Raw genomic sequence first — 23,695 nt, forward strand, 5'->3', positions numbered from 1 at the left:
TAATTGATGACAGAGGAGCAAAGTTTATTCTGGCACGTATTTATTTAACCACTCACATCCTCGAGTGACATCTTCGAGTATTTAAATACACATTTATATGACGTGCACGATGTACGATGGTTAACATTTTCTAGTGTATACATCAGAGAGCAAGCTTAGTTATATTTCCCAATTAATGTCCACTTTGAACACGGCAGTCTTCGTTGCCTATACCCATCATTAGCTAGATACTGCTAGATTAGATATCGAGTGCCCCAAGTTAGGTCATCCCTTTTAGTATAGCCGCAACCTCGATGGACACTTTATCCCATCGCAGACGTTATTTTCAGTGGTCAGTCAATTTATTAGAGTTGCCAAAAGCCAATGAAAAGAATCCTAGGTATTTTCAAACGGTCGCAAACTTGTCCTCATGATAGATGCTCATTTTTTTTAAGCGTAACTGAGACGATGGCAGTTACGTCAGACAAATTTGAAGTGTACCAAATGCAAAATGAACAAAATTGGCTCAATTTAAGGATGTCGTCCTTGATACAATATTCAATGGCAACAACAAATCATTTCTTTCTACGTATATCTGAGATGATTTGAACTCTGTTAGCAGAGGATTCTTGTGGATAATTTCAAATTTGCTTAATTTACAGTAAAAGCAAGAAAAAAGGCCCAACAAGGCAGAATACAATCCATGAGGCGCATGTAGAAGAGAAAAAGTTCCCAATTATGTAACAGATGAAAAACGAGTGAAACGCGAGTCGTCGGTAGGAATAGGGCTACAGTAATGCGATGGCAGCCTCGTAACTTTTACTACTACTACTGCTACTACTACCACCACCACCACCACTACCACTGCTACTCTTACTGCTGCTACTACTTCTGCTACTATTACTACTACCACTACTACTAGTACTACTACTAGTAGTAGTAGTAGTAGTAGTAGTAGTAGTAGTAGAAGTAGTAGTAGAACCACTACTCTACGAACGACAAGAGAATGCTCAAGTGATCAATGGTGACATTAGTCAAAGAGCTGAAGTAGCACTTGTACTAGCAGTAATAGTGGTGGTAGTAGTAGTAATAGTAGTAGTAGTAGTAGTACCGGGTATAGTAGTAGAAGTACAAGTAGTATCAGTTAACAGTTGTGGTAGTACTATTAGTAGTGATGCATCAAGTCATACCAGCAGAAAAAAAGCATGCAGTGATACAGGAACGGTGGTAGAACATGACATAGCAGTTGCCATAAAAGTGTTGCAGTAGAACCAGTCATAGGCCCGGTGATTCGGATTGTGCCGGGTTTTCTTGTTTCAGTATTTTGAATTGTTGCTAACATTGATTAAACTACTAATAAAAGATCGAGATTTCTGGCAACGTACTGATGGTCTGATGACGTCAAACATCTGTAGTCATGCAGGAGGTATTGTTTGTTCGCTGTTATGCTTGATTTTTTTTTTCTCGTCCAAACAAAAAATACCGTCAAACATGCTTCGAGCGTTGGTCAAATTTAATACTACATCGCATCGGCTGCTTAGAGTACGAGGTATCGATTATCGCACACAACAATCGATGTCTAACAAGTGTTGGTCTCTGTTTTAATTATCTAGCTACCCACATTCCACGAGCCTACAAGCAAACACATTGTACTATTAATGGACAGCATATCGATATTATGTCAACATATGTCCAAATATATATGTATGTATATATATATATATATATCTGCCGAGAATAGATTTTTTACATCACAAAATTCGGATTGTGTATAACAGGCAGTCAAGAGGGAAGACAGTAATGTAACAAAATTGCTGCACCAATTAAGTTTTGAAAGTTTGTCAAATTTAGGAAAAGTTTGAAACACTAAAATGCAATACGTGTATAGCACTCTCCTTTCAAGAGATTGCAGTTTATCGTTGGTACATTCCTCAATACCTAACAATAGTGAAGTAAAATTCGCCTTCGGCATGGTATGGCTTAATAAGTTCAGTTCATGTTCGAAAGTCCGAACGGAGCTCCTTGAAAGTATATTATGTATACCTCTTTTCTCTCATTTTTTCCTCATCCTGTCTTTTTTTTTCGCACAGTTTCCGTCTGTGTAAATTATGTCCTTCGATGAGGTTGTTTTACACCTTATATCAATACAATAGTCAATTAACATGATTAATCATTTTTCTCTCAGTTTCGCACAGTTCATTTTCACTTTGATCTTCCAGTCCTCTTCCAACTCTCTTATTCGTTGAAATCTTCTCCTCCACCTCGTCCGTTAACTTGTGTATGAAAACACAAGTTATCTACATCTGTTTGTGGAAGAGGGGGGGGGGGGAGTCCGCTTCATATTTGATTTCACGTTTCATTCTATCTGCTGATATCACAAGCTGGTGACATTTTCATTTCAGTGATGGCATAGCATATTCTGTGATGTTCCCTTGGATCTCTGAATTCCTTTGGTCGATGGTTGTCGGCCTGGCCATTGATATTCATCAACCATCAATTGTTCGTCACGACAGGTTGCAGTTTGAATCGTTCGCCTCTGCCCGCTTGTTTTCCTTGGCTCGTATTTGTTCTGCGACCAAAAACAACAACAAGGGTTTAGGGAAAAGGAAGAAACAAAGTCTCATGCACGACCTCATTTGTCAGAAAACACTAACAGTGAATGATAGATATGATCGTAGAATATTGGAGAAGTCGAATTGACTTTATGGAAAGCTGTTTGTCTTTTTTTTTCGGTGAGATGAAACGAGGGGAATTAATTCAAGTGCAGGCCGAGTCACTCAGTTGTCACAGGCCGGTGGGTTGGTCAATTCTGGAAACGAGATCGGTGCGGACAGGTCTTGATTGTTTTCACATGCATATTGCATGAAGCGGCGTTCAGACCTCTTATAAAATTCAGACTGATAGAACGTGGCTGCACCACATCTGGTTTCGGCATTACAAGGGCACTGACCTCGGGGAATTTGTTTTAAGGACGGGGTATACGCTCAGGGGAACAGAATACATTAACACCTTTGACTATGTGATATAGTGATTATTGCTTGTCGTATCCCTTCATCTATTTCGATCTCATTTTCCTTCTGTCCGTTTTATCTTTAACTCTGATGGATTGGATTACATTTACTGTTATCATCTGTACGATCTTCAATGAACTTGTAGAGTTCAAGGTACTCACTTTATGGTGAAATGAAGTCGACGGTATACAGTACGAGAGAACATTAAGGTTGTGTGATCTACCTCAGCATTATTTGTTTGATTGTGTCAAAATCATCAATCATTGATCTCAAATAATTTCCACGAAGAGTTATTGGTTATTGTTTCAATTGCGATTCCACAGTGACATCAGCTTCTATTAGCTCATCCAAGAATAAGTCTAACAGTCATCTACAGGACTGCCACTTGCCAATGCACAGAGTGAAAAGACAGAAGAAAATTAAAATGAGAATCATAATGGCGACTTTCATAGAGAGCGAAGATTACTACAAGGATGTTAATAGTAGTTCTGACACAATCAGGCCCACATGAAGAAAATATAATTATATCGTCTCTCACTTTATTCGTGGAATGACGAAAACGAGGTAGAAAAAAAGGATATAGAATTATACAAGACAAATTGTTTCTACTTTTCGGTGATTTATATGTGGTATTTTTCGGAGGAAAAACCTGGCAAGAAATCATAAGCCATGTATTTTCCAGTTTTATTGGCTTGTTGAACTCATCTCAAAGCACTTGCGGGTTTGTTGTTATCATGGTGTCTTACCGGCCAACTTCTTGCAGTCGATGTTGATGAGCCCTTCGTACAGCTCCTTCAGAGGGTTGTCTTCCAGTCCATGGAGCCATATCAACATCATCCGGTAACCATGGGCCTTCCAGCTCTGCTTGCCTGCATCACATACAGATTGAGCAAGGGCATGAGAGGTGAGGATTTATCGCTGATGGAGCCAAAAAGTATGCAAGACACGCTTGTCACTTGAACTATCGTAAAAATTATTCTCCGCAAGACAATGACCCACAACTCCTCTGGGCCGCATCATGAGCCGGTTCGCTAATGGCAGGGGGTCTTCGATGTGCTATCATAGGGGCGACTCTTTGAAGCAAGGGTGTCATAATACGAATATGTCCAGTTGTTACAGGGTTGCTACAGAATTGTAATGAATATCATCTGATGCAGAAATATTACGCACCCTGTCAAACGGTGATCAATGCATGCCCAGTAAATGTCCGCTTGTCATCGTTTGTACGTGAGTTTAAACTGTCTTTGCGAACAACTGGAAATTTTTTAAGGGTTGTGCGGAATATGTTTATGCTTCGGTAAAAGAAAACGAGTTGACGTTTCCCTGGTATTCCGTTGAGTCAACAGGCGAACGGAGCAGCTGTCGAACGCCTGCCGCTCGGCAAGCAAACGCGCCATTTGAGAATAGCTTCATTCAACGCCTTGTTCAAATATAATGAACAGAGACTCCAGGCTCCTGTCGATTTTTTTTTTATAAAGAGTAAATCTAAATAACCTACGTATTCGCCGTTACATAGAAATAATGTAACATTCAAGTTTGATTAATGACCCAGCAAGAATCGTCCTTCAATATGTTACAACTGTGGCATAACCTAAGGTGAATGATGCCATGTCTTCTCTATAGACTTTAACAAGGGATATTCGTGAGAAACGGCACCATCGGTTTGTCTATATTACACACAGGACTACGTGACTGTTTCCGAGAACATAGAACGGATCTTCTCCCCCATGCGATCCGCGGGCAGCATCAGTGACAACGACAATTTCATTTCATTTCGTTTTATTTCATTTCAAACACATATGATCATAACATTTGAATACATAATAACACAACAACGGAATGAAAAAACAAACTATGAACAGTAAAACAATTTTGTACATTTCGAGATAAATACCGAAAAATGAGATGGAACTGCTTTTAGCAGTCCCCTCCAATGACAATGGCAATGATCAATGACCAATGACAATGACAGTGACAATGACAATTTTATTAGTATCCCTTGTCACCCTCGTTGAGGATGGGGGCAACCATGAATGAATTTTACATAGAGAACAATCAAAATCAAAACATGATAAAACGATGAGTGAATAGATCCATTTACAGTATTGGCATTTACAGAAAAGCACTTCATGAGATGACACGAAGTAATAAGTGAGGTAATTCAATTCAGCGACGAAATATATTGAAATCGGTGTGTATTTACAGTACATGTATGTACAGAGGAATAATTCATGAGGTAACACAAAATATTAAAAAAAAACTGAAGTAAATCATTAAACAAATATATGAATTGAAATCAGTGGGTGTTCCAGACTGGCACCAGTAAATCAAAATGCGGAAAATCGATGAAAGTGTATACATAAAAACACGTCCAATTAGACATAATCTGAAAAGAAACAGCGCACTTTTTTTTTTTAGCCTATACAGTGGCTATAAAAAATTATTCATTCATTTATGAGAAATGTGTACTTTATTACAGTACACTTCAGGATTTGGAGAAGTAACCTTTTCATGTCCCGCAAACGCGGCCAGTCCACTTACCCGTGTATTGCATCTCGATGGCAGCCATATGCTCCGGCTTGAATCCCCAGAAGTAGAAGAGTCGCGTACTTTCCTCCTTCGTCAGCTGCTTGTGGGTCAGCTTGTAACAGATTGGTCTCATTTGTTCCCGGATCTCCGGTTGCTCCTTCCGGAATTGGAGCACATCCAAGTTCCTGATATCCCCAGGCCGCCGTTTGTGCTGTTGTTTTTCAGCGATAATAATTGATTTTCAAACAGATTATCACCGGTTTGCCCTACATACAGGTTCTGGTTATTTTACGCTCCTTCAAATTTGATCGAACAAATTATCTTCTGTTTGGTTTTTTTTTTCTGCTTGCAAAGTATTTGCTCGTGATGTCATCCCATGGGACAATGCATGTAGTAAAAAGTTAGCACTTTTTTTTTTCTCTTTGAGAGAACGAGAGAGAGAGAGAGAGAGGCTTTGTCCTGTAAACACGTATACCAAATTCGATATACCGGTATGCTGTTTTCCGTAACTGCGATGGCAAGTTGCTTTGTAATTGATTTGAAATTAATTTGAATCTATAGTTAGCGGCTGGCGCGTTGGTCGCAGGTCCATCTCTCAGCCACCAAAAAGCGAAAAATAATAAACATTTCCTCTGTTCAGGAAACCTCATGGCAGGTATATACAAAGACTCTTGAAGCCGAATACATAACGTGATTTGAGAAAATGAAACATTAAAATCAGTGAACGTACAAAAAAAAAATAATTGTAGTACATATTTGAAGAACTTCTAAGAAAAAAAAAAGAGAGAAAATGAACTAATACGATGGTCGCATACAGAAACTATATTCGAAAGGTAGTTTCAAGATACAAAGAGATATACCTGCCGTAAAACATAATTTTTCTTCATTAGATCAATCTATTTCAAATAAAGTTTTGTGATGGATGACTGAACACAATTATTTGTAGATGATTGCGCTGTACTTCTGAAGTATTCAATTGCACATCGGAATAAAGATGATGATGTACACTTCATCATTTTTATGGTATCCACGCTTGGCATGTCATATCAATCATATCAAAAAATAATTGTTTATCTCATACAGATTGTAAAATAAAAACATATGAAATAATTCAATTTAAAAATTCTCCATCAAAATGAAATGGTTTGATAAGAAAGGTTAGCTATGTTCTCTCTGATTCCCGCTTCATGTATAACACAGGGTAACCGACTTTCCTTTGTCTACTTCAAGGTGTATATATCTCGGAAATGAGATAATAAACATTCCTGTTATTATCGTAAAAGCAATCAAACTACTCTTGGTCAAACTAATCTTTCCACCGTGGTTCTTCTATGCTACAAGAAAGACGGACACTATTTACCTTCAGCCAATACCTGTCGGCTTTTATTATCATATCGACGATGGTAATGTTATCTGCCCGGGCGGCCATCGACAGCGCCGTTTTCCCCGTCTGTTTGAGATTTTAAGAAACAACGGACAAGAAAACGCAAGTCATTCCCAGGAGCTATCGAGTATTACAAGTGACACACAGAGTGTAGATGCAGTAAGCCAATCTTTATAAAATATTTCTGTTTTACCACGCACATAACGTCACCAAATTACCTCTGAAAATGACAGCCGTCATCAGATTAAGAACGTGGTACACCTGAACTCGGACTGCCGCATTGTATGACGCGGACATAATTGAAATCCTGGAAGATATGAGGTGTGCTTTCTTCTTGTTGTTTTTCTCTAGATGTTTATTCAGCCAGCGTGTAAAGTGAACTCGTCAACTTCATCGCCAATACGACCATGAATGAAATGAGACAGGATGATCTGTCGTCTTGATGCATGAATGTACTTAAGAACCGTAAAAGGCGGTCGATGATCTCAGTACATGCCATGAACTTCTAATTTTCTTTTTTTTTATTTGCTTAGTTTGTTTGTTTGTTTGTTTTTTTAATTCCACAAGACTTCAGGTACGAAAGGACAGAAGTGAGAAGAGAGCAGCGAACAGACAGACTTTAGGGAATTATAAACGGAAATTGGCTCGCTGCAGCTCAAGAAGAAAACTGTCATTTCATGGCATTTCTGAATTGATTAAAGTTAATCACATCGATGGCACACCACAAGGTTGTCAACTTAAAGCGTTACTTGTGGCAGAGAAACGTGCGATCACCGCTAAGTCTACATCATAAGGTTGCCGCATCACTCTCAGACATGGAAACAGAGAAGTCAAGGAGAAAGAAAAAGAATGATTATTCCTTTTTTTTCTCCCATTTTATCGGCTTTTATTCATTAAAAAAAGAAACATTTCGTCTGGGTTTTGTTGTGAACCATGGATGTGTACATGTCTGTGTTTACACATGTACAAATAATGTGTGCGTATCATATGTGTAATGTACACAATTATCCATACATAGGTATATCTATCTATCTACATAAGTGCATTTATTATATATATATGTATATATATATATATATATATATATATATATATATACGTGTAGAGAAAGACAAAAAGGAAATATGTGTGTATTTAGGTTGTTGTATGAAAAAACACAAGCACATCAAACAAACTACAGATCTGATGAGAAAGTCGGATCACGTTTTGTTACTCGTTCAAGTTGATAGTAGGTGAAGTCTTTGGTCAAAAAACTAAAGCACAAGCATCAACCATTCATCATGACATGAAAAAAACAATCAAATGTCAAAATATTCCATGGATTATTATAACTTGCACTTTCTCAATGTTCAAGAAAAGCCCACACAATTCTTTTAAGTAATATCAAATTACCCAACCACTCAAAATCTCGAGTTTCTCCAAAATGCCGACAGACTGTTAATATCCCTAATACTCTGGCATCAAAATAAAAAGAGGAGAATTAACCCCCCCCCCCCAAAAAAAAAGGAATAAAACTTTTTCTCCTTTCCTAAGTTTCGAATGTTTTGCGCTTTTCGGAATATCCACGTCACGTCTTTCCTGGATTGTTGGATGGTATTTGCTATTGATAAGCGTCATCGGGGAATTCAAGAGACCCGCATGGGTGATAAGCAATACCAATACGGTACCCCGCCATAATCCTGACTCTGCTTCATCTCCCGAACCCCCATCACTCAGGAGACACGTTACCATAGACACGCGCGCATCTTTCCTTTCCTTTCATTAAATACCATCAGTCCCTCCCCTCTTTCTCTCCCTCTCTTTCTGTTTCTCTCTCTCTCTCTCTCTCTCTCTCTCTCTCTCTCTTCTCTTCTCTAAGGAGCCCCATTACATCCAACTTCCATACTTTCTCATTTCCCGAAATGTTGCCTCAACGGATCGCTTTCACTTTTATTGAGCGATCGTAGTGCCAGAATATCGGAAAAGCTTGCTCTATATGCTCAGATGTATTTCACACGTATGCTTCATTTAATGGGCTATCATCCTCCACTTTTAATCATTCGAGAAAGAGTTGCTCTAATTATTGGGAACAATACTGTAATATTCACTATATTCGATCTTGTTCCTCACCATCATTATCACCAGGATTGTCACATCATTACCATATTTTGGGGGGTATGCTTATTACAACTTTTACTCATTCCGTTCATTCCTTTTTAGCGTTGTGTTCTCAATGCAGTTTATACATGGACCAGAATTTTTGAACAGCTGTTGTCAAAGCTGCAAATACAAAAAAAAAAAAACAACAAACAAACAAAAAACAAAGCATCAACCCTCAAGAAAAAGCAATGCCAGGAACGGGTCACAGAACGATGAACGTTGGAAATGCAAATTGTAATAGGCGAAACATCAGGCACTTGCCTATACTCCAACCAAAGCTGACATATGTAGGCTGAGGAGGCGTTTTGCTGTCTGCTGATATGGAAGTGCAGAGTCTCGTAATCATGGAATTTGGAGAAGAGCAGATCTAGGGTCTCCCGTAAGCTCGGAAGACAATACTCAATAACATCAGCAGATGGATTATAAAGGGGGTAGAGAGAGGGGCAGGGAGGGACAGACTATAAAATCACAAAATGTGATTAGTTTTGACCTCTCCTTCCCTTACCATGCACAACTTAAAAGATGAAGAGAAGTATATGGTAGAAAATTGAGAGATCATTTTAGATCTATGAGAAGCCTCGTCCCACAGTCAAGCGGAGGCATGGTGCCCCATTATTAGTGGCCATGCACTACACGTCCCTTTAGACAAGTTCAACGCCCAACTGCGAAGTGCGTTCAACGCAATATTAAATGCCCATAAAACGAACATGGGAAAAAAAAGAACGTTCTATTTGTCATTGGCTGCACGTAATGTGCCCACTTAACGGACAGACAGACAGTCAAATAGGACTTATTTTTCCACCTCCAGTCCTCCCCCTTCCCCATTTCTTCCGTCTATGGGTTTTTATTCGTCTTGTCTACAATTCGTCACTTGTAAATGAACTTTTTGCATGTAGAAACTCAAGAAAAGATTTGATCTTTGCGAATATGACGAATGTCATACGCAAATTTTGCCACCAAGTTTTCATCTTCGGTAACATATGTTGGATCGCCTTAATGTGTTTATGATGATCATCAGCACTTTATTGAAGTTTATCAAACAACAAAGGAAAATAATGAAAGAAGGCTCTCTGCATCATTATGACCTTGTGATTACGTAATCACCCTCTTGGTCATCCTTTCTTCCGTCTCTGATTTCCTGCACCCTTGACCTGTCTCTCCATTCATACTCTGGTAAAGCCATCAATAGCCATTCCATTTCCTCTATTTAATCATCTAACGAAGATGTATGCAATCGACTGAATATTAACCTCACACTGACGGTTACTTCTATAGTCGCACCTAACCACTTTAGCCTCGAATGATTATGTCACCGGGTGGGGAATATAAAATCAAAGAACGGGGTGGTCATTGTATAAATTTGGTATTTTCATTTGGATACATATCTACATAGATACATGCATACATACAGTTCATACATAGGCCGACATACATACAAAAATAAATACACACATACACACATACATGCATACATACATAGAGAACCTACATAAATGCATTGATAGAGAGGAAGAGAGAGAGAGTATACTAGTCAGTTTATGGTTTGGCCAGAGTAGATATTTCGGTGAGTTTCTGACGTGTGTCCTGTGTTTAACTCGTATAGCATTTTTTTTGGTTATTCTTTTTACTTGTGCTTTGATGCAATGACACACCTTTATTAATCCCATCGTTCAGGGTGCTGCTTGTTTTTTCTTTTTTACAAAGTATTTCAGCATCATCAAGAAACATGAAACATGTTTACGCATGTGCAAACAAAACTTCCTATCTTCCAAGAGAACCATTTGCCGTATATCTCTCAGACAGATGACAAAAGCAAATTTAAAACATATACACACAGGCTGAGACACGCAGACACACAGACACACAGACAGACAGACACACACACAAACACATACACAAACGCTTTAGTGTATGTTGTTTGTGCTCGTATACATCAATTTACTTTCTGATTTGCATATTTTCCTGTAAAGATAGTGACCATGAATACATCGCTAATGAATGTTTTTCTGTGTACATAATGAGGGGAAAATATCATATAAATATGCATATATATATATATATATATATATATATATATATATTATATATATATATATTATATATATATTATATTAAATATATTATATATATATATATATATTATATTAAATATATATATATATATATATATATATATATATATATATATATATGTATATATATATATATGCCAATCGAGTGTCATGTGTGGACTGTGGTCAACCATACCTTGTCCTGGACGTGGAGATTGATACCCGCTACGAGTAAGAGTTCGGCGATATCCACCATCCCGTTCTCCGTCGCCTCATGGAGGGCCGTTCGTCGTTTCTGGATTAAAGAAAGGAGATAGTTGTTATGACGCCACGCGTAACATGCTGTATCTCACAGCACGCACATTGGATGATAATTGAACATGAATAAATTGTTGATATCAAACGGTCTTCATCATGAAGTACTGGTCGGTGATTGGTGATAATGCAATTTCGTGACTAACGTAGGGAGGATCGAAACCGTTATATTGCGAGCAGTGACATCACGTCAGGTAATATAAAGCCAGACTTTGACTTGTTGCCAGCGGAGCTAGAATGAAGATATGAATTATTGTAGACCATATAGTATAACAGAACATAATGCACTGTCTATTGCTTTAATGTAACACTTGATATTCCCTTGGGAGTTTAAAGGGATATTATAGTTTTGGTTATTAAAGTTGGTGATTAATGCTTTAACTCTTTGTGAGATAATTAGAAACCACTCATATGAAATTATCAAAGATCGCACAATTCGAAAGGAATTCAGAGTTTATTTGATGAAAATCGGTTTTGGAATGGCTGAGATATATATAAAAAAAGCAACAACAACAAAGCAAAGGAGACTGGTCCTGACAAGACGTGGGTCCCACATTTTATTAGGACCTCTTTGTTTTTGGATATCAAATAAACTTTGAATTCCTCTTAAAATTGTATGCTCTTTAATATCTGTTATAAGTGGTTTCTAGTTATCTCAAAAAGAGTTACAACCCGAATCCCCATCTCAAGCAAAACTATACCATCTCTCTAAGATACAATTTCTTGGGGTAAAGTGTTATAGTACACTTCTAAAAAGGCAATATCTATGTATATTTTTCTTTTTTTTTCTGTGGATACGATCGTAAAAAAGTATGCTCGATCTGTCATGTCTGTACTATTATGAGTGAACAAGTGCGAAGGAAGGAGCAAGCCTGGGATTTGAAACCGCGTCACCAGCTGTGTAACTGTTTACCGGGCAGTGGCACTACCACTGAGCTGAAGCCAGTTTATTGGAAGGACACGATGCTTGAACAAAATAATATCCAATGCTTCACCTTTCCTTCATTTCTATTGGTCTTACTTTAAGGCAATATCTGTATGAATACATAACCAGCTTGAGTCACGTGATCACATGACCTTGATACGCCTTCGTTAGTTCCACTAAGCGCATGAGCAGAAATAGGTCATTCGTACCAACAGGCATGATTGGTTTTTAGATTCATTGAGATATGTAATGAGTATTCGTGTTATTCATGTAAATGATGCTTGCCAGCACATTCAACTCATACCAACAAAGTGTTCATTAAAGCCTTTTAAGCAATTTACAATATTAGTATTAACAGAAAAAGTGATTGTGAATGTATTCAATGCAAAACAATGAAATAAATGCTTCCCCAAGTGTGAAATGACGAATCATTCTGGTCACCATGGTCTACGCATGTTTGAACATATCTTCCATAAATTGTTATACTTCGGGCAAGCTCATGCATTGTGTCGTTTTGAAAATATGTGAAGAGCCTGACCAGGTGAGAAAAAAAAAGAAAGGCCATTTGTACAATGTGCACATGAGCTAATTACGATTTGGCTTCTTGCCTTGTCAAATCGCCGTCGTCGGTGCATAGCTCGGGGGACCACATCAGGTTCTTTAATAATCATAACCATTGTACGGTCATAACTTTGACTACGCAAACGTTTGAAAGGACGATTTCAAAATCTCTCGGCCGTGTGCATAAGGAAAACGATTCGAAAGCACTGTAATTTACAAATTATTAATTTTTAAAGTTTAAAATGCTCATCCTGCCAAATAAACCAATGATTTCATATGATCACAGTTATGGGAGTCATTTTAGATTTTAGGTTTTTTAGCATTAAACTTGTTGTTCATTTGTTTAGTTTTTTGTGTATATGTCCCCTCATGGGCCATGAAAAAAAAATTTGTTTACGTCACCCAGCTGCCTGGCTTTGGCGAGTGACATTTATTTGTTTGCAATAAGAAAGATTTATTCTTTGCATTATCAGTGCTTTTGTTTGATTGGAAGTAATCTTGACATTTTGAAGCATAATCGTAATATACAGTACACATATGAAATTCCAATCGATACAACATACGCAGAGGATTACGTATTAGAGTTATTGTTCCCCTCTTCCTCTCTCTCTCTCTCTCTCTCTCTCTGCTATTATACTTCTCTCTCTCTTTCTCCCCATATGTAACCAATCTACCTAGTCATGTATTTATATATTTTATCTATTTACTTGTTTATCTCCTTCCTATTTGTATTTCGCCAAAATTGGTGTTATTTGTTTACAGCGTCGCTTGACGTGACAATGACACTAATACGGGGACAGTCATGGTGTCCATCAAATTATTCATTTAGCTCTGTCAATGTCCTGCATTCCTTCGGGCAAGGACATCCGTAATTAATCTTCGTCGTTATGCTGATCAACCGTAAACGTGGCTGCGGGCATACAAAACTTGCGCAAAATTGGCTAGTGGACTTCATATCTCATACGAGCGGATGATGAGGGAAAGAAAATATCATTCACAAAGCTGAAAAAAAAGAATAAGGTGGGGGGGGGGGTCGATATTGCAATTTTTAGTTCATCCCGAGGTCAGGGGATTTTTAGATGCGGTTAAAGCGACTGAAAAAGTCTCGTCATTCAGGCTCTCCCGACGAGCACCTTGGAGGACAGTTGGGCTCTTGCTATAGCCTTGTCTGATTGGATCCTGTCGCTAGATTTAGTAATTTGACGCATTGAACCCCGGGAGATGGGAGTACTGCCGTCGGCAACATAAGACGAAATATCGACGAGAATATCTCACAATATTGACATTTCTATCTAAACGGAAGGATGAAGTCACAATGTTTGACGCAGAACAGAAAAAAAGAGTAGGAAATTAAAAAAACAACAACTACAAAATCTTTGAATTTCCTGCAAGCTCCGCCAGTCATTGCTTTATCATTGTGCTTTTTTATGCACTCTGTTTCATCTTGTTTTGCCGCGTTCGTCTTTTCTGTAGAAGGCAAGAAAAGCATACATTCGGTCATCAAACGTCAGCAAATGATTTGCACGCTTTAAATTTGAATTTTGTCTCTTCTGTTCGTGTTGTTGTTTTTACTGGAACGCTTCGAGGGATAATTTGTGGTGTTTGCAGTTGCGTTTACTTTCTTAAAGTCTTCACTCTCGCCATTATATACGCAGTAGCCTTGTTTGTTGCTTACATTGCGGAAGAGATTTATATATATATATATATATATATATATATATATATATATATATATTCTCTTTTTTTTTTTGGGGGGGGGGGGGGTTCTCTCTCTCCTTTTGCGGCGGGAAGTAAAATGACTATGTTGCAGGAAGATAACCTGCGAAAGTTTTAAAGCATATCCCATTGCGTGACGGTGCAGAACCCAAAACATCATTAAGACACAGTAGAAATGCGACCGTGTCTGCCAATGGAATCAATTGATGCATGCAAGTAGGAACAGACAGGGAAGAAGAAGGAGCGGGTATAAACTCTTACTATACCAGCCGACCTTTTTCTGCTCATTGGACTCGGATGATGGGCACTATTGCCAACAGGAAATTTAATCGCGGGGAATTACGTCGCACTCTTGATAACCCGCTATGCCACAAACCAAAAATACAGCAGATCAACGGTATTTAAAAAAACACTCTCCCACTGCACGTACCGATTAAATACTACGCAATACTTACGTCATTCATGGCACTTATTTTGCATCCCTGAGATATTAGGGTCTTCACACTTTCTATGTGTCCCATTGTCGTGGCTACGTGAATTGGCGTGTTTCCATGCTGAAAGAAACAAAAAACAGAGACAGGCACATATAATAAGTCAAAAGTAAAACTGTTTCACTGTTCATGTGCGCATGTTCCTATAGCTTTTTACAACCTCATATTATATTCCATATAAAAACGACTGGTCTATAGACTAACCTGTCCTACAAAAATAATGTATTCTTTGCGACTTGATACCATCTTCTTGTGAATAATAAAAAGGATAACTGTAAGAACCACGCATTCTCAAGGCGAAGGAAGTATTTACACAGAGCTTCTGACGTACAATATTTGCCAGCTATAAACTTCCCGGAAAGATGAGCTTTAGGTTGTGATAAGAAAATATTAAGCATTCTCATTTTCCTCTTGGTGTTGATCTGTTTTGGCCTTCATTGATATTGTTTCGTACATATCAAACACATGACGAACGTACTATTTTACTTCATGCGTTTTCCAATGTGGATCTTTATCACAGCGGATAATCAATACGCAGATGGAACTGGTTCGCGGAAAAATCCGTGGTGTGGTGCTGTATCTCTTTGCTATATATTCTTTTACTATTCTTTCATAGTTTTTCCTAACATGGTCAAAAACTTCTCTTCATTTGAAACCTTTGTATAGAATATCATTTTTGTTTTGGTAGCGAAAATTTTCAAAAGCCTCCCAACTGCTACAGTCGTCATTAATTGTTTTTTGTAGCACATTTTAGACGATGTAAGTCCCTGTTTCTCTCTCAAAATGACTATTTGTAGATTTAATTTATCAAACAGTTTCCTCTTATCTCCCTTGAACGGGAGATATGCGCTGAAATTCAAAGTTGCAATTTGATGATGTGAAGACTATCTGCAGCATACTGGCATAATCCCCAATGGACCTGATGGGTGGGGGAAAAAAGAAAAAGGCTTCCAAGGACAATCCAAGCGTATTACTATTACCTACAGTTCATAAGAGTCTGTCACTTCCTCAGTCCCGAAAACAAATAATAATAATAATAGTAATAAAATCATCGTTCTGACAGTAACTCGATCAAAATTGGCATCGATTTCTCTGTAAGAGAATCGCGCGGATGGTCTCCGCTTCGGCACAATCTTCACAAAAACTGGCACAGCTCTCGGCCATTCTGATTCCGCGCGATATAGAATATGCGCTCTGTCGTAAAGGGAGGTCGTAATAAAACGGTGCCGTGTTATGTCCCGTCCCTGTTGCTGCATGCATTGCCGACATGTTTCTTCAAAGCAACCAAATTTGGTCTCGTGGAGAAGTTGTGCTGCCTGAGTCTTGTCAACGAGACTCGTTTCCTTATCACAATATTGAGAAGTAGGCCTATATAACCACTTTGTGTAGTTACGCTTATTTATTTCATTTTTTTTTTTTTTGTTTAACCAAAAAAAAAAAAACGTGAGAAGAAAAGAAACCGCGTGATTTAAGCAACGTTCTGAATACTGGGGTAGGAAATCTGACTCGCTTTCCACTGCAATAGTTTAAAATAGAGGATAAAAAGAACGTAACTTTTTGAAAACTCGGAGCGCAAGCTGACTAAAAATTAGCTCTTCATGACAGCAAAGTTGCAAAATCTTATTATAATGGACGTCGTTAAATAAATAGGTAGATTGATTGTAACATTACACATCGATTTGTCGTTGATTCTTGTTCTGGTGAGTTTTAGGTAGGCTCTGCATTAATTGACACATGCCTTTACATTTTGTTTTGTTTTGTTGATGGCGTTCTTTTTCCCTCAAAGAAAGCACTTTCTGATAACTTTGTTAATATGCATGCAATAAGTACTTTGTGTTCATACATATCCTTTAATACAGGGCTCGTTAAGATATCCAAAGAAATATAAGAACAATTAAATCAAATTGTATTTGATCTTTTGACAAATGCGCAAGACAATTAGTGTAAGACGACAGTGTTGTTGTGCTCAAGTCTTTGAATGTCCGTGTAAAGTCACACCCGACGATTTTTTTTTTTTTCTGGAAGGTACATGGTCACAAATTCCTCCTCTTTGCACGATTACTTCTACATCTTCTCTAGTCTCTTCTACGGAAGCTTTGAAGTGTCATTTTATTTGACAACATGGTGAGAGACTTCAACTTGTCAAGTCGACTTAATACTCATATCATGTCGACATGTCAAGATATGTAACTCACCATGTCGACTTATCAACTTTATTAAATCTAGATGGCGACATACATAATCTTGCCAAGTCGACTTCCCAAGAACTGTATGTCGACATGGCGACATAGATTATCTCGCCAAGTCGACTTCCTCAAAAAACATGTCGACATGTATTTTAATATTCAGAAGTCTATTGGTCCAGATAGTTCGTGTCGCCATGTCGACATACTCCATGAGAAGTTGACTTGGCGAGATAATTTATATCGCCACGTCGACATGTGTTTATTTAGAAATCGACTTGGCAAGGTAACGTATGTTACCAAGTCGACATACGCTTTTTGGGAAGTCGACTTGGCGAGATAATTTATGTCGCTACATCGACATGTATTTATTTAGAGGTCGACTTGGCAAGGTAATGTATGTCACCATGTCGACATACACTTTTTGAAAAGTCGACTTGGCAAGATAATTTATGTTGCTAGGTCGACATGTATTCATTTGACATTCGCTTTTTGGGAAGTCGAAAAATAACGCGAAAAAAATGAGATGCATTTTATTAGCTGTGTTGGTAATTAGGATAGAACTGCGTAATACACTTCACTGAGAAGAAAATCCACACAAAATGGCTCCAAAAAGCCACAAAACAAGAAAGATACTCCATCTCCGTTATCAGTGGTCAAAGTGAAGATATTATCACAAGAAAAAAAAATTAAAGTTCATTTTGGAATCACACCCACAATTCACCCACAAGGCATGGGCGCACGTCACGAGGCCGACACCCATGAGTCATACAGCCCATGACTCATACAGCCCACGAGTCATACAGCCCACGAGTCATACAGCCCATGAGTCATACAGCCCACGAGTTATACAGCCCACGAGTCATACAGCCCACGAGTCATACAGCCCACGAGTCATACAGTTCACAAGTCATACAGCTTACGAGTCATACAGCCCATGAGTTTGACACTAAGCAAACAAGGCCCACGAGTCCAACACATTAAGCCCTATGTTGTAATGTTGAACTCACGGGCCTTTTTGGCCTAGTGTCGAAGTCATGGGCTGTATCACTTGTGGACTGTATGACTCGTAGGTGTCGGGCTCGTTGATAATGACCCCCAAGGCACACCCACCATTCCTTTGGCGTTGAGGTCGCACCTCCGTCCTGCAAGCACTTTGATGACAGACGGGTGGTTGTTCTTTGCGGCAAGATGAGCGGCGCTCATGTTTTTCTGGAGTATGCAACGAGAGAAGTAAACATTAGGAGTATAAAAAACCTTTGTAATCATGATTTCATGTACATACCTTAATGCCCAGAAGCAGAGCTACGTAATGCTGGATTTTATATACATAGCAAGCATATTTAGTGTAGTTGCGGATACTTATATGTGCGGGTGGGTGTTTGCAAATACAGATTATAGTAAAAGATATTAAGATAGATAGATATATAGATAGATAGATAGATAGATAGATAGATAGATAGATAGATAGATAGATAGATAGATAGATAGATAATTAGAGATAGATAGGTAGATAGATAGATAGATAGATAGATAGATAGATAGATAATTAGAGATGGATAGATAGATAGATGGGTAGATAGGTAGATACTAGTAGACAGATAAAGACAGACAGACAAATAGACAAACATACATTTTGCGGCAAGTGGCATACATCTTGCCTCTCCTCTCTTCAAACGGATTGTAATACTCCGAAGTCATTTTACTTAAAGAATAAACCTATAGAGAACTTGTTCCTTTTCTGAGGTAAAACGAGATGACAGTTGAAGATCGTTATCATGATTATTCAGTAGGTTCGTCATTCCGAAAGTTTGTCATGCCGAAGGTTCGTAATTCCGAGGGTCCAATATTCCGTATATTCGTCATTCCGAGGGTTCTTTATTCCAAAGGTTTGTTAACCAGGGGTTCGTCATTCCGAACATACATAAATCGTATGGCAGGGGATTCGTTGATCCTAATTTCAAAGACAAAAAGGGGGTTCGTTTATTCGAGTGTTTGTTGCATTATAAATTCGATGGTTATCTATTCCACAAGTACGTTTTTCCGATGATTCTTTATTTTGAAGGTTCGCTTCTCTAAATCTGAAAATAGGGTTCGTTAGTCCGAAAATGAAATTAGGTTTCGTTAATCCGAAAATAACAAGGTTAATCAATCTGGAACCTACAAACGCCAACTGCCGGTAGCAAACCCTTTGCCCGAAAATTATAACAAGTATGTACCACTCTTCCCTGTGACTATACCCAAGATCAAACGCGTCAAATCATGTGACTTTGAACTACCACATTGCACTTTTCACTTAAAAGCGGTTAATTTCATATTCGGAGTAACTATTATCGATTAATGCACCGCTTAACATTTCCGACATTCGAACCTTCGGAATAACAGAAGGTAAGAATAACGTATCTTTGCCATTACGAACAATCGTGATAACGAACCTTCGGTATATACGATTGGATATATATATATATATATATATATATATATATATATATATACACCTTGGAAATGATGAACCTTCGGGATAACGAACCTTTGGTATAACAAGCTGAAACAAGGTCCATACCAAAAGGAGCCAGTAAATTGCTTGTAATAATAGCAGCTAACAGCAGTGGTAACAGAAGATTTGCTGTTGCCGTGGTAATTTCAAGCATTGAAATGGTTAATGTAAACATCAGTCTGCCTTTCTACACTACCATATACATTTAATTTTCCTGTGACCTATTATATATATATATATATATATATATATATATATATATATATGTATATAATTATACATACATATATATATATGTATATATATATATATATATATATATATATATATATATATATATATATTGATATCTATTATATTAACTGCTCCCGCTTGGAATTGTGGAACGGCACAAAACTAACCCTTCTTTTATACATATCGTCAACGGATCGTTGATAATGAAGTAAGCAACAGTGGAAGATGTGGAAAGAGGGAAAGGAAAAAATCACTGAGATTACTCGTGTCTTCCACCGTATCAAAGCTGAACCTTCAGCTGGGATAGCAGTCACAATAGCCGAAAAGAACGACAAAGGCAAACCCAAAGTGTTGAGGATATCACGCAAAACAAATCATCGAACTGTAATGAACACATCATTGTAAATCAAATTCTTAAAAGAGAATTCCGAATTCAGCCCATCACTGATGGTACAATCTTACGTATAAAACGCTGAAGTTTCAAACTGATGGGCTTTGTCGATAGTTTGTAGGGTTTGGAAGGTTCCATGTGTTTCTTTTCAACGTCACCTTTTCATGAACTTATTCAATCTCTGATTGAAGTTGCCGGTATTTCATTTTTGGGTAAATGATTAATGGCTTGTGATGTTTGTTACTGTTTTAGTTTTCGTTGAGTTGTGCATCTTAACTTGAGCTTATACCTCTTAAAACTCAACTTTGTCCCTGAAAAAGATTAGCTCTCAAACCCTTTCTGAATTACATGCATTCTCAACATTGCATCTGCCGCTTGTTTTATCTTCGAAACGTAAAGGCAAAAAGAGAAATGAATAGCAAGGAGAAGCCCGAATGATATATTCCTTTGATTGATAGGGATTTCTTTTCATTTCACGGAAGATGAGACAACGTTTATCAATGTTATTCTTGTCGTAGCTCTTAATTACGAAGACATGGCATATTTGATAAGCACGCAACATTCCCGAGCTATTTGTAAAATTGATGCCGGGCGAATGCACGCCATTCGTCAGTCTTCTCCCTTTCCAAAACTTCTGAAGTGAGTGCGCTCGTCATAACTACGGCCATTTCCCTGCCTCAAGACTTCTCGCGATGTTTTCCCCTCAAATGTCTTTCAAAAAGGAAGCTACATCCATCTCTTCTGTCAGTTTCATGAGTACTGTTTCATATCATTTTGACAGTGTTTCACTTTTGAGTAACTTTCCTTCATTATTTGTTCATGTATGTGAACAAAAAGGGAAACAAAGGCGGCATATCGCAGTTAGTGTTATTACTGAATAGCATAAACACAGGAGTAGGAAAACAATCTGTCTATAGACTTAACACGGTGTTAAATTCGAGCGTTATAACAGAGTGAGTGCAGTGTGTTACATTGTCGACTCCGTGAAGTGTTAACACACTGTGTCAAAGGTGCAAGGTTCGACACTCGAGTGTGTTAACAGAGTCAACTGTGTGAATACACTGTGGGACACTAGTTCTTTCCGACCACCAGGAATGATACATGATAAAGATTTATCTGTGGTTAGGTGTGTAATGTACATTGCAGATTTATATTTCAAGACTAATCTGAGAGTTTAAATGCCAGTAATTGTTTTCAGTCGTAAATTAGAAAGAAATAAATGTCGGAAAAGAATGTAAAATAGTAGCAGAAATCTGAATTTATCGAATTTGTTTGTAAGACTTTATTTTCCCTGTAAAATCTTATTTTACTGAAATCTCGATCTGCACGTACATTGTATTCTTTGAAAAGAAAAGCTGCAGAAATAAATCGAAATTGAAATTGAAAAAAACAAACAAAAAACAAACAAAAAAAAACAATCTGTCTATAGACTTGTTTTCCATTTAACCATTTCTCTGGAAAAATGGGGTAGTGCGCGTGTGTGTGTCTGTGTGTGTGTCTGTGTGTATATATGTGTGTACATGTATTGGTATTCTAACTGGTGACCTCTAACAAAGAGAACAAACCGTCACCACTTAGAATTCAATAGGTCATCAGTCGTCAACAATCGATGCGGTTTATTCCGTCAATGGAAGTTGTGAGGTAATTCAATAGATTTTTTTCCGGAGTCATCGGTTTGAATGCCAATACAAGTTTGTGTGTGTGTGTGTGTGTGTGTGTGTGTGAGTGCGCGTGTGTGTGTGGGGGGGTGCATGCTGACAACTTCCTAAACGGTAGTGCGGAAGTATGGAATTACAAATCTCACGTTCGCTCCGTCACGACAAAGAGGCTTACCTGATTCTATTTTATGCAATTTGTACAGGAGGATATAATTTGCTCATTCAATGCGGTAATCATCGGCATATTTGCCGGGATATAATTATTAGCTTTAAAAAGTTACAGATCAAACAAATAAAAACCAAATTTTGTTAAACCAAGCAGTTCACGTCACATCAGATATCTACACTTAAATTGTTTTAGTTGTTTTATTTCCAACTACACCCATAACCTTTTTACCCCACGCTGAGCTTTTGATATCTATAAAAGTCATATATCAAAACAAAAACAAATTATTCTGCATGGATTGACTTGAAAATCTGAAAGCGTCGGTGTTTGAATAATATGCTGTGACATAATATGTTGATGGCTTTCGTAAGTGCTGCATTCAGATATTACATTTTATCAAACCTGGGCTCATGCAACATTAACATGCGTTCTGCACGGAAAAATACAGAGAAAAACAATTTTTATTTTGTTTTCCAGAATTTCTTTTCCAGAATTTTTGAGTGATCACTTAGTGAAAATTTGATCAAATACAAAAAATAAATGTTCGAATAGATAGGAACTATATTTCTTTTCATAATTCCAGCTGTAATATGAATAGGGACACCAAATCGCAGACATGTTCCAAGTATTTCCTCGCAGAAATTATAGACAAATCAATTCTCTCGCTTGTTAATTGTAACCTCATGCAACAGTTATGAGGTAGTTGAATATAGGCGGGGTTAGAACCTTCAACATACTCCTTGCTCGTGAGAGAAGATTTACTTTTCTAAAGGTCAAGAACAAACTTCAAAGTATATGAACACAAAATATTTAAAGTCAGCGTTAGATTTTATTTTCCTTCGTTCACCCACAAAAGTGCAACCCAGGGAGGCTGACGTATAAAAGATTGAGGAATGACATACAAGTGAGGAAGATGATTTGCATTCTATTTTTTGTAGATGCCCAGGTACGTTTCCTCTGGAAAATTATTACGTCATAAGCGTTGCTTAAAGGTTTCGGGTATTTTCAATCAACCACGATTTTTTGTTGTTGTTTTGTGAAGACACCATAGATATTCGTATGGATTCTAGAATGAAAATCGATTTAAAACACCCGTTGCCATGGAGACTTATCCTTTTACGTGAGCCTTTAATGGTGAGCAAGATTCTGGGAATGGCGCCTGAAAGTCTGACGTATAGTCTCGTCAATCTTGGAGCGCGTGTCTTTGGTTCTGCGCGGACTTCCGACATGTTTTAGGCGGCCACACATCATCGCGCAGACGAGTGCTGCAGTGAGCTTATTGCTGGAACTAGTAACAGTCTCAAACATGGCATGAAAACAGAAAAAACAACAACAATATGATGGGTAACGAATTACTAAAGAATGACACGCATGCATTCTGTTTTGATCGATGTCACCGCGAAGACGAAAGCCAAAGTGAGAGGTATTGGTGTAGCATTACGTCCAAGAGATGGCCAAGCTAGAT

General features: G+C 37.9%; 1 protein-coding gene across 1 annotated transcript in view; it reads right to left on the minus strand.

Moving 5' to 3' along the window:
* Positions 1-2,037: 2,037 nt before the first annotated feature.
* LOC139725591 (uncharacterized) overlaps positions 2,038-23,695 on the minus strand; it is a 51,108-nt gene continuing 29,450 nt past the window's right edge. Inside the window, exons 10-16 of the mRNA XM_071636682.1 lie at positions 18,398-18,496; positions 15,066-15,164; positions 11,290-11,388; positions 6,880-6,969; positions 5,532-5,730; positions 3,737-3,859; positions 2,038-2,548 (exon numbers count right to left, since the gene is read on the minus strand). Coding sequence (XP_071492783.1) covers positions 2,484-2,548; positions 3,737-3,859; positions 5,532-5,730; positions 6,880-6,969; positions 11,290-11,388; positions 15,066-15,164; positions 18,398-18,496 — 774 coding nt within the window. The 3' untranslated portion in view covers positions 2,038-2,483. The remainder of the gene's footprint in view (positions 2,549-3,736; positions 3,860-5,531; positions 5,731-6,879; positions 6,970-11,289; positions 11,389-15,065; positions 15,165-18,397; positions 18,497-23,695) is intronic.

This window comes from Diadema antillarum, unplaced genomic scaffold (genome assembly GCF_040938485.1).
Source record: "Diadema antillarum isolate AM-2024a unplaced genomic scaffold, OU_Dant_1.0 seq00000050_RagTag, whole genome shotgun sequence".
NCBI lineage: Eukaryota > Metazoa > Echinodermata > Echinoidea > Diadematoida > Diadematidae > Diadema > Diadema antillarum.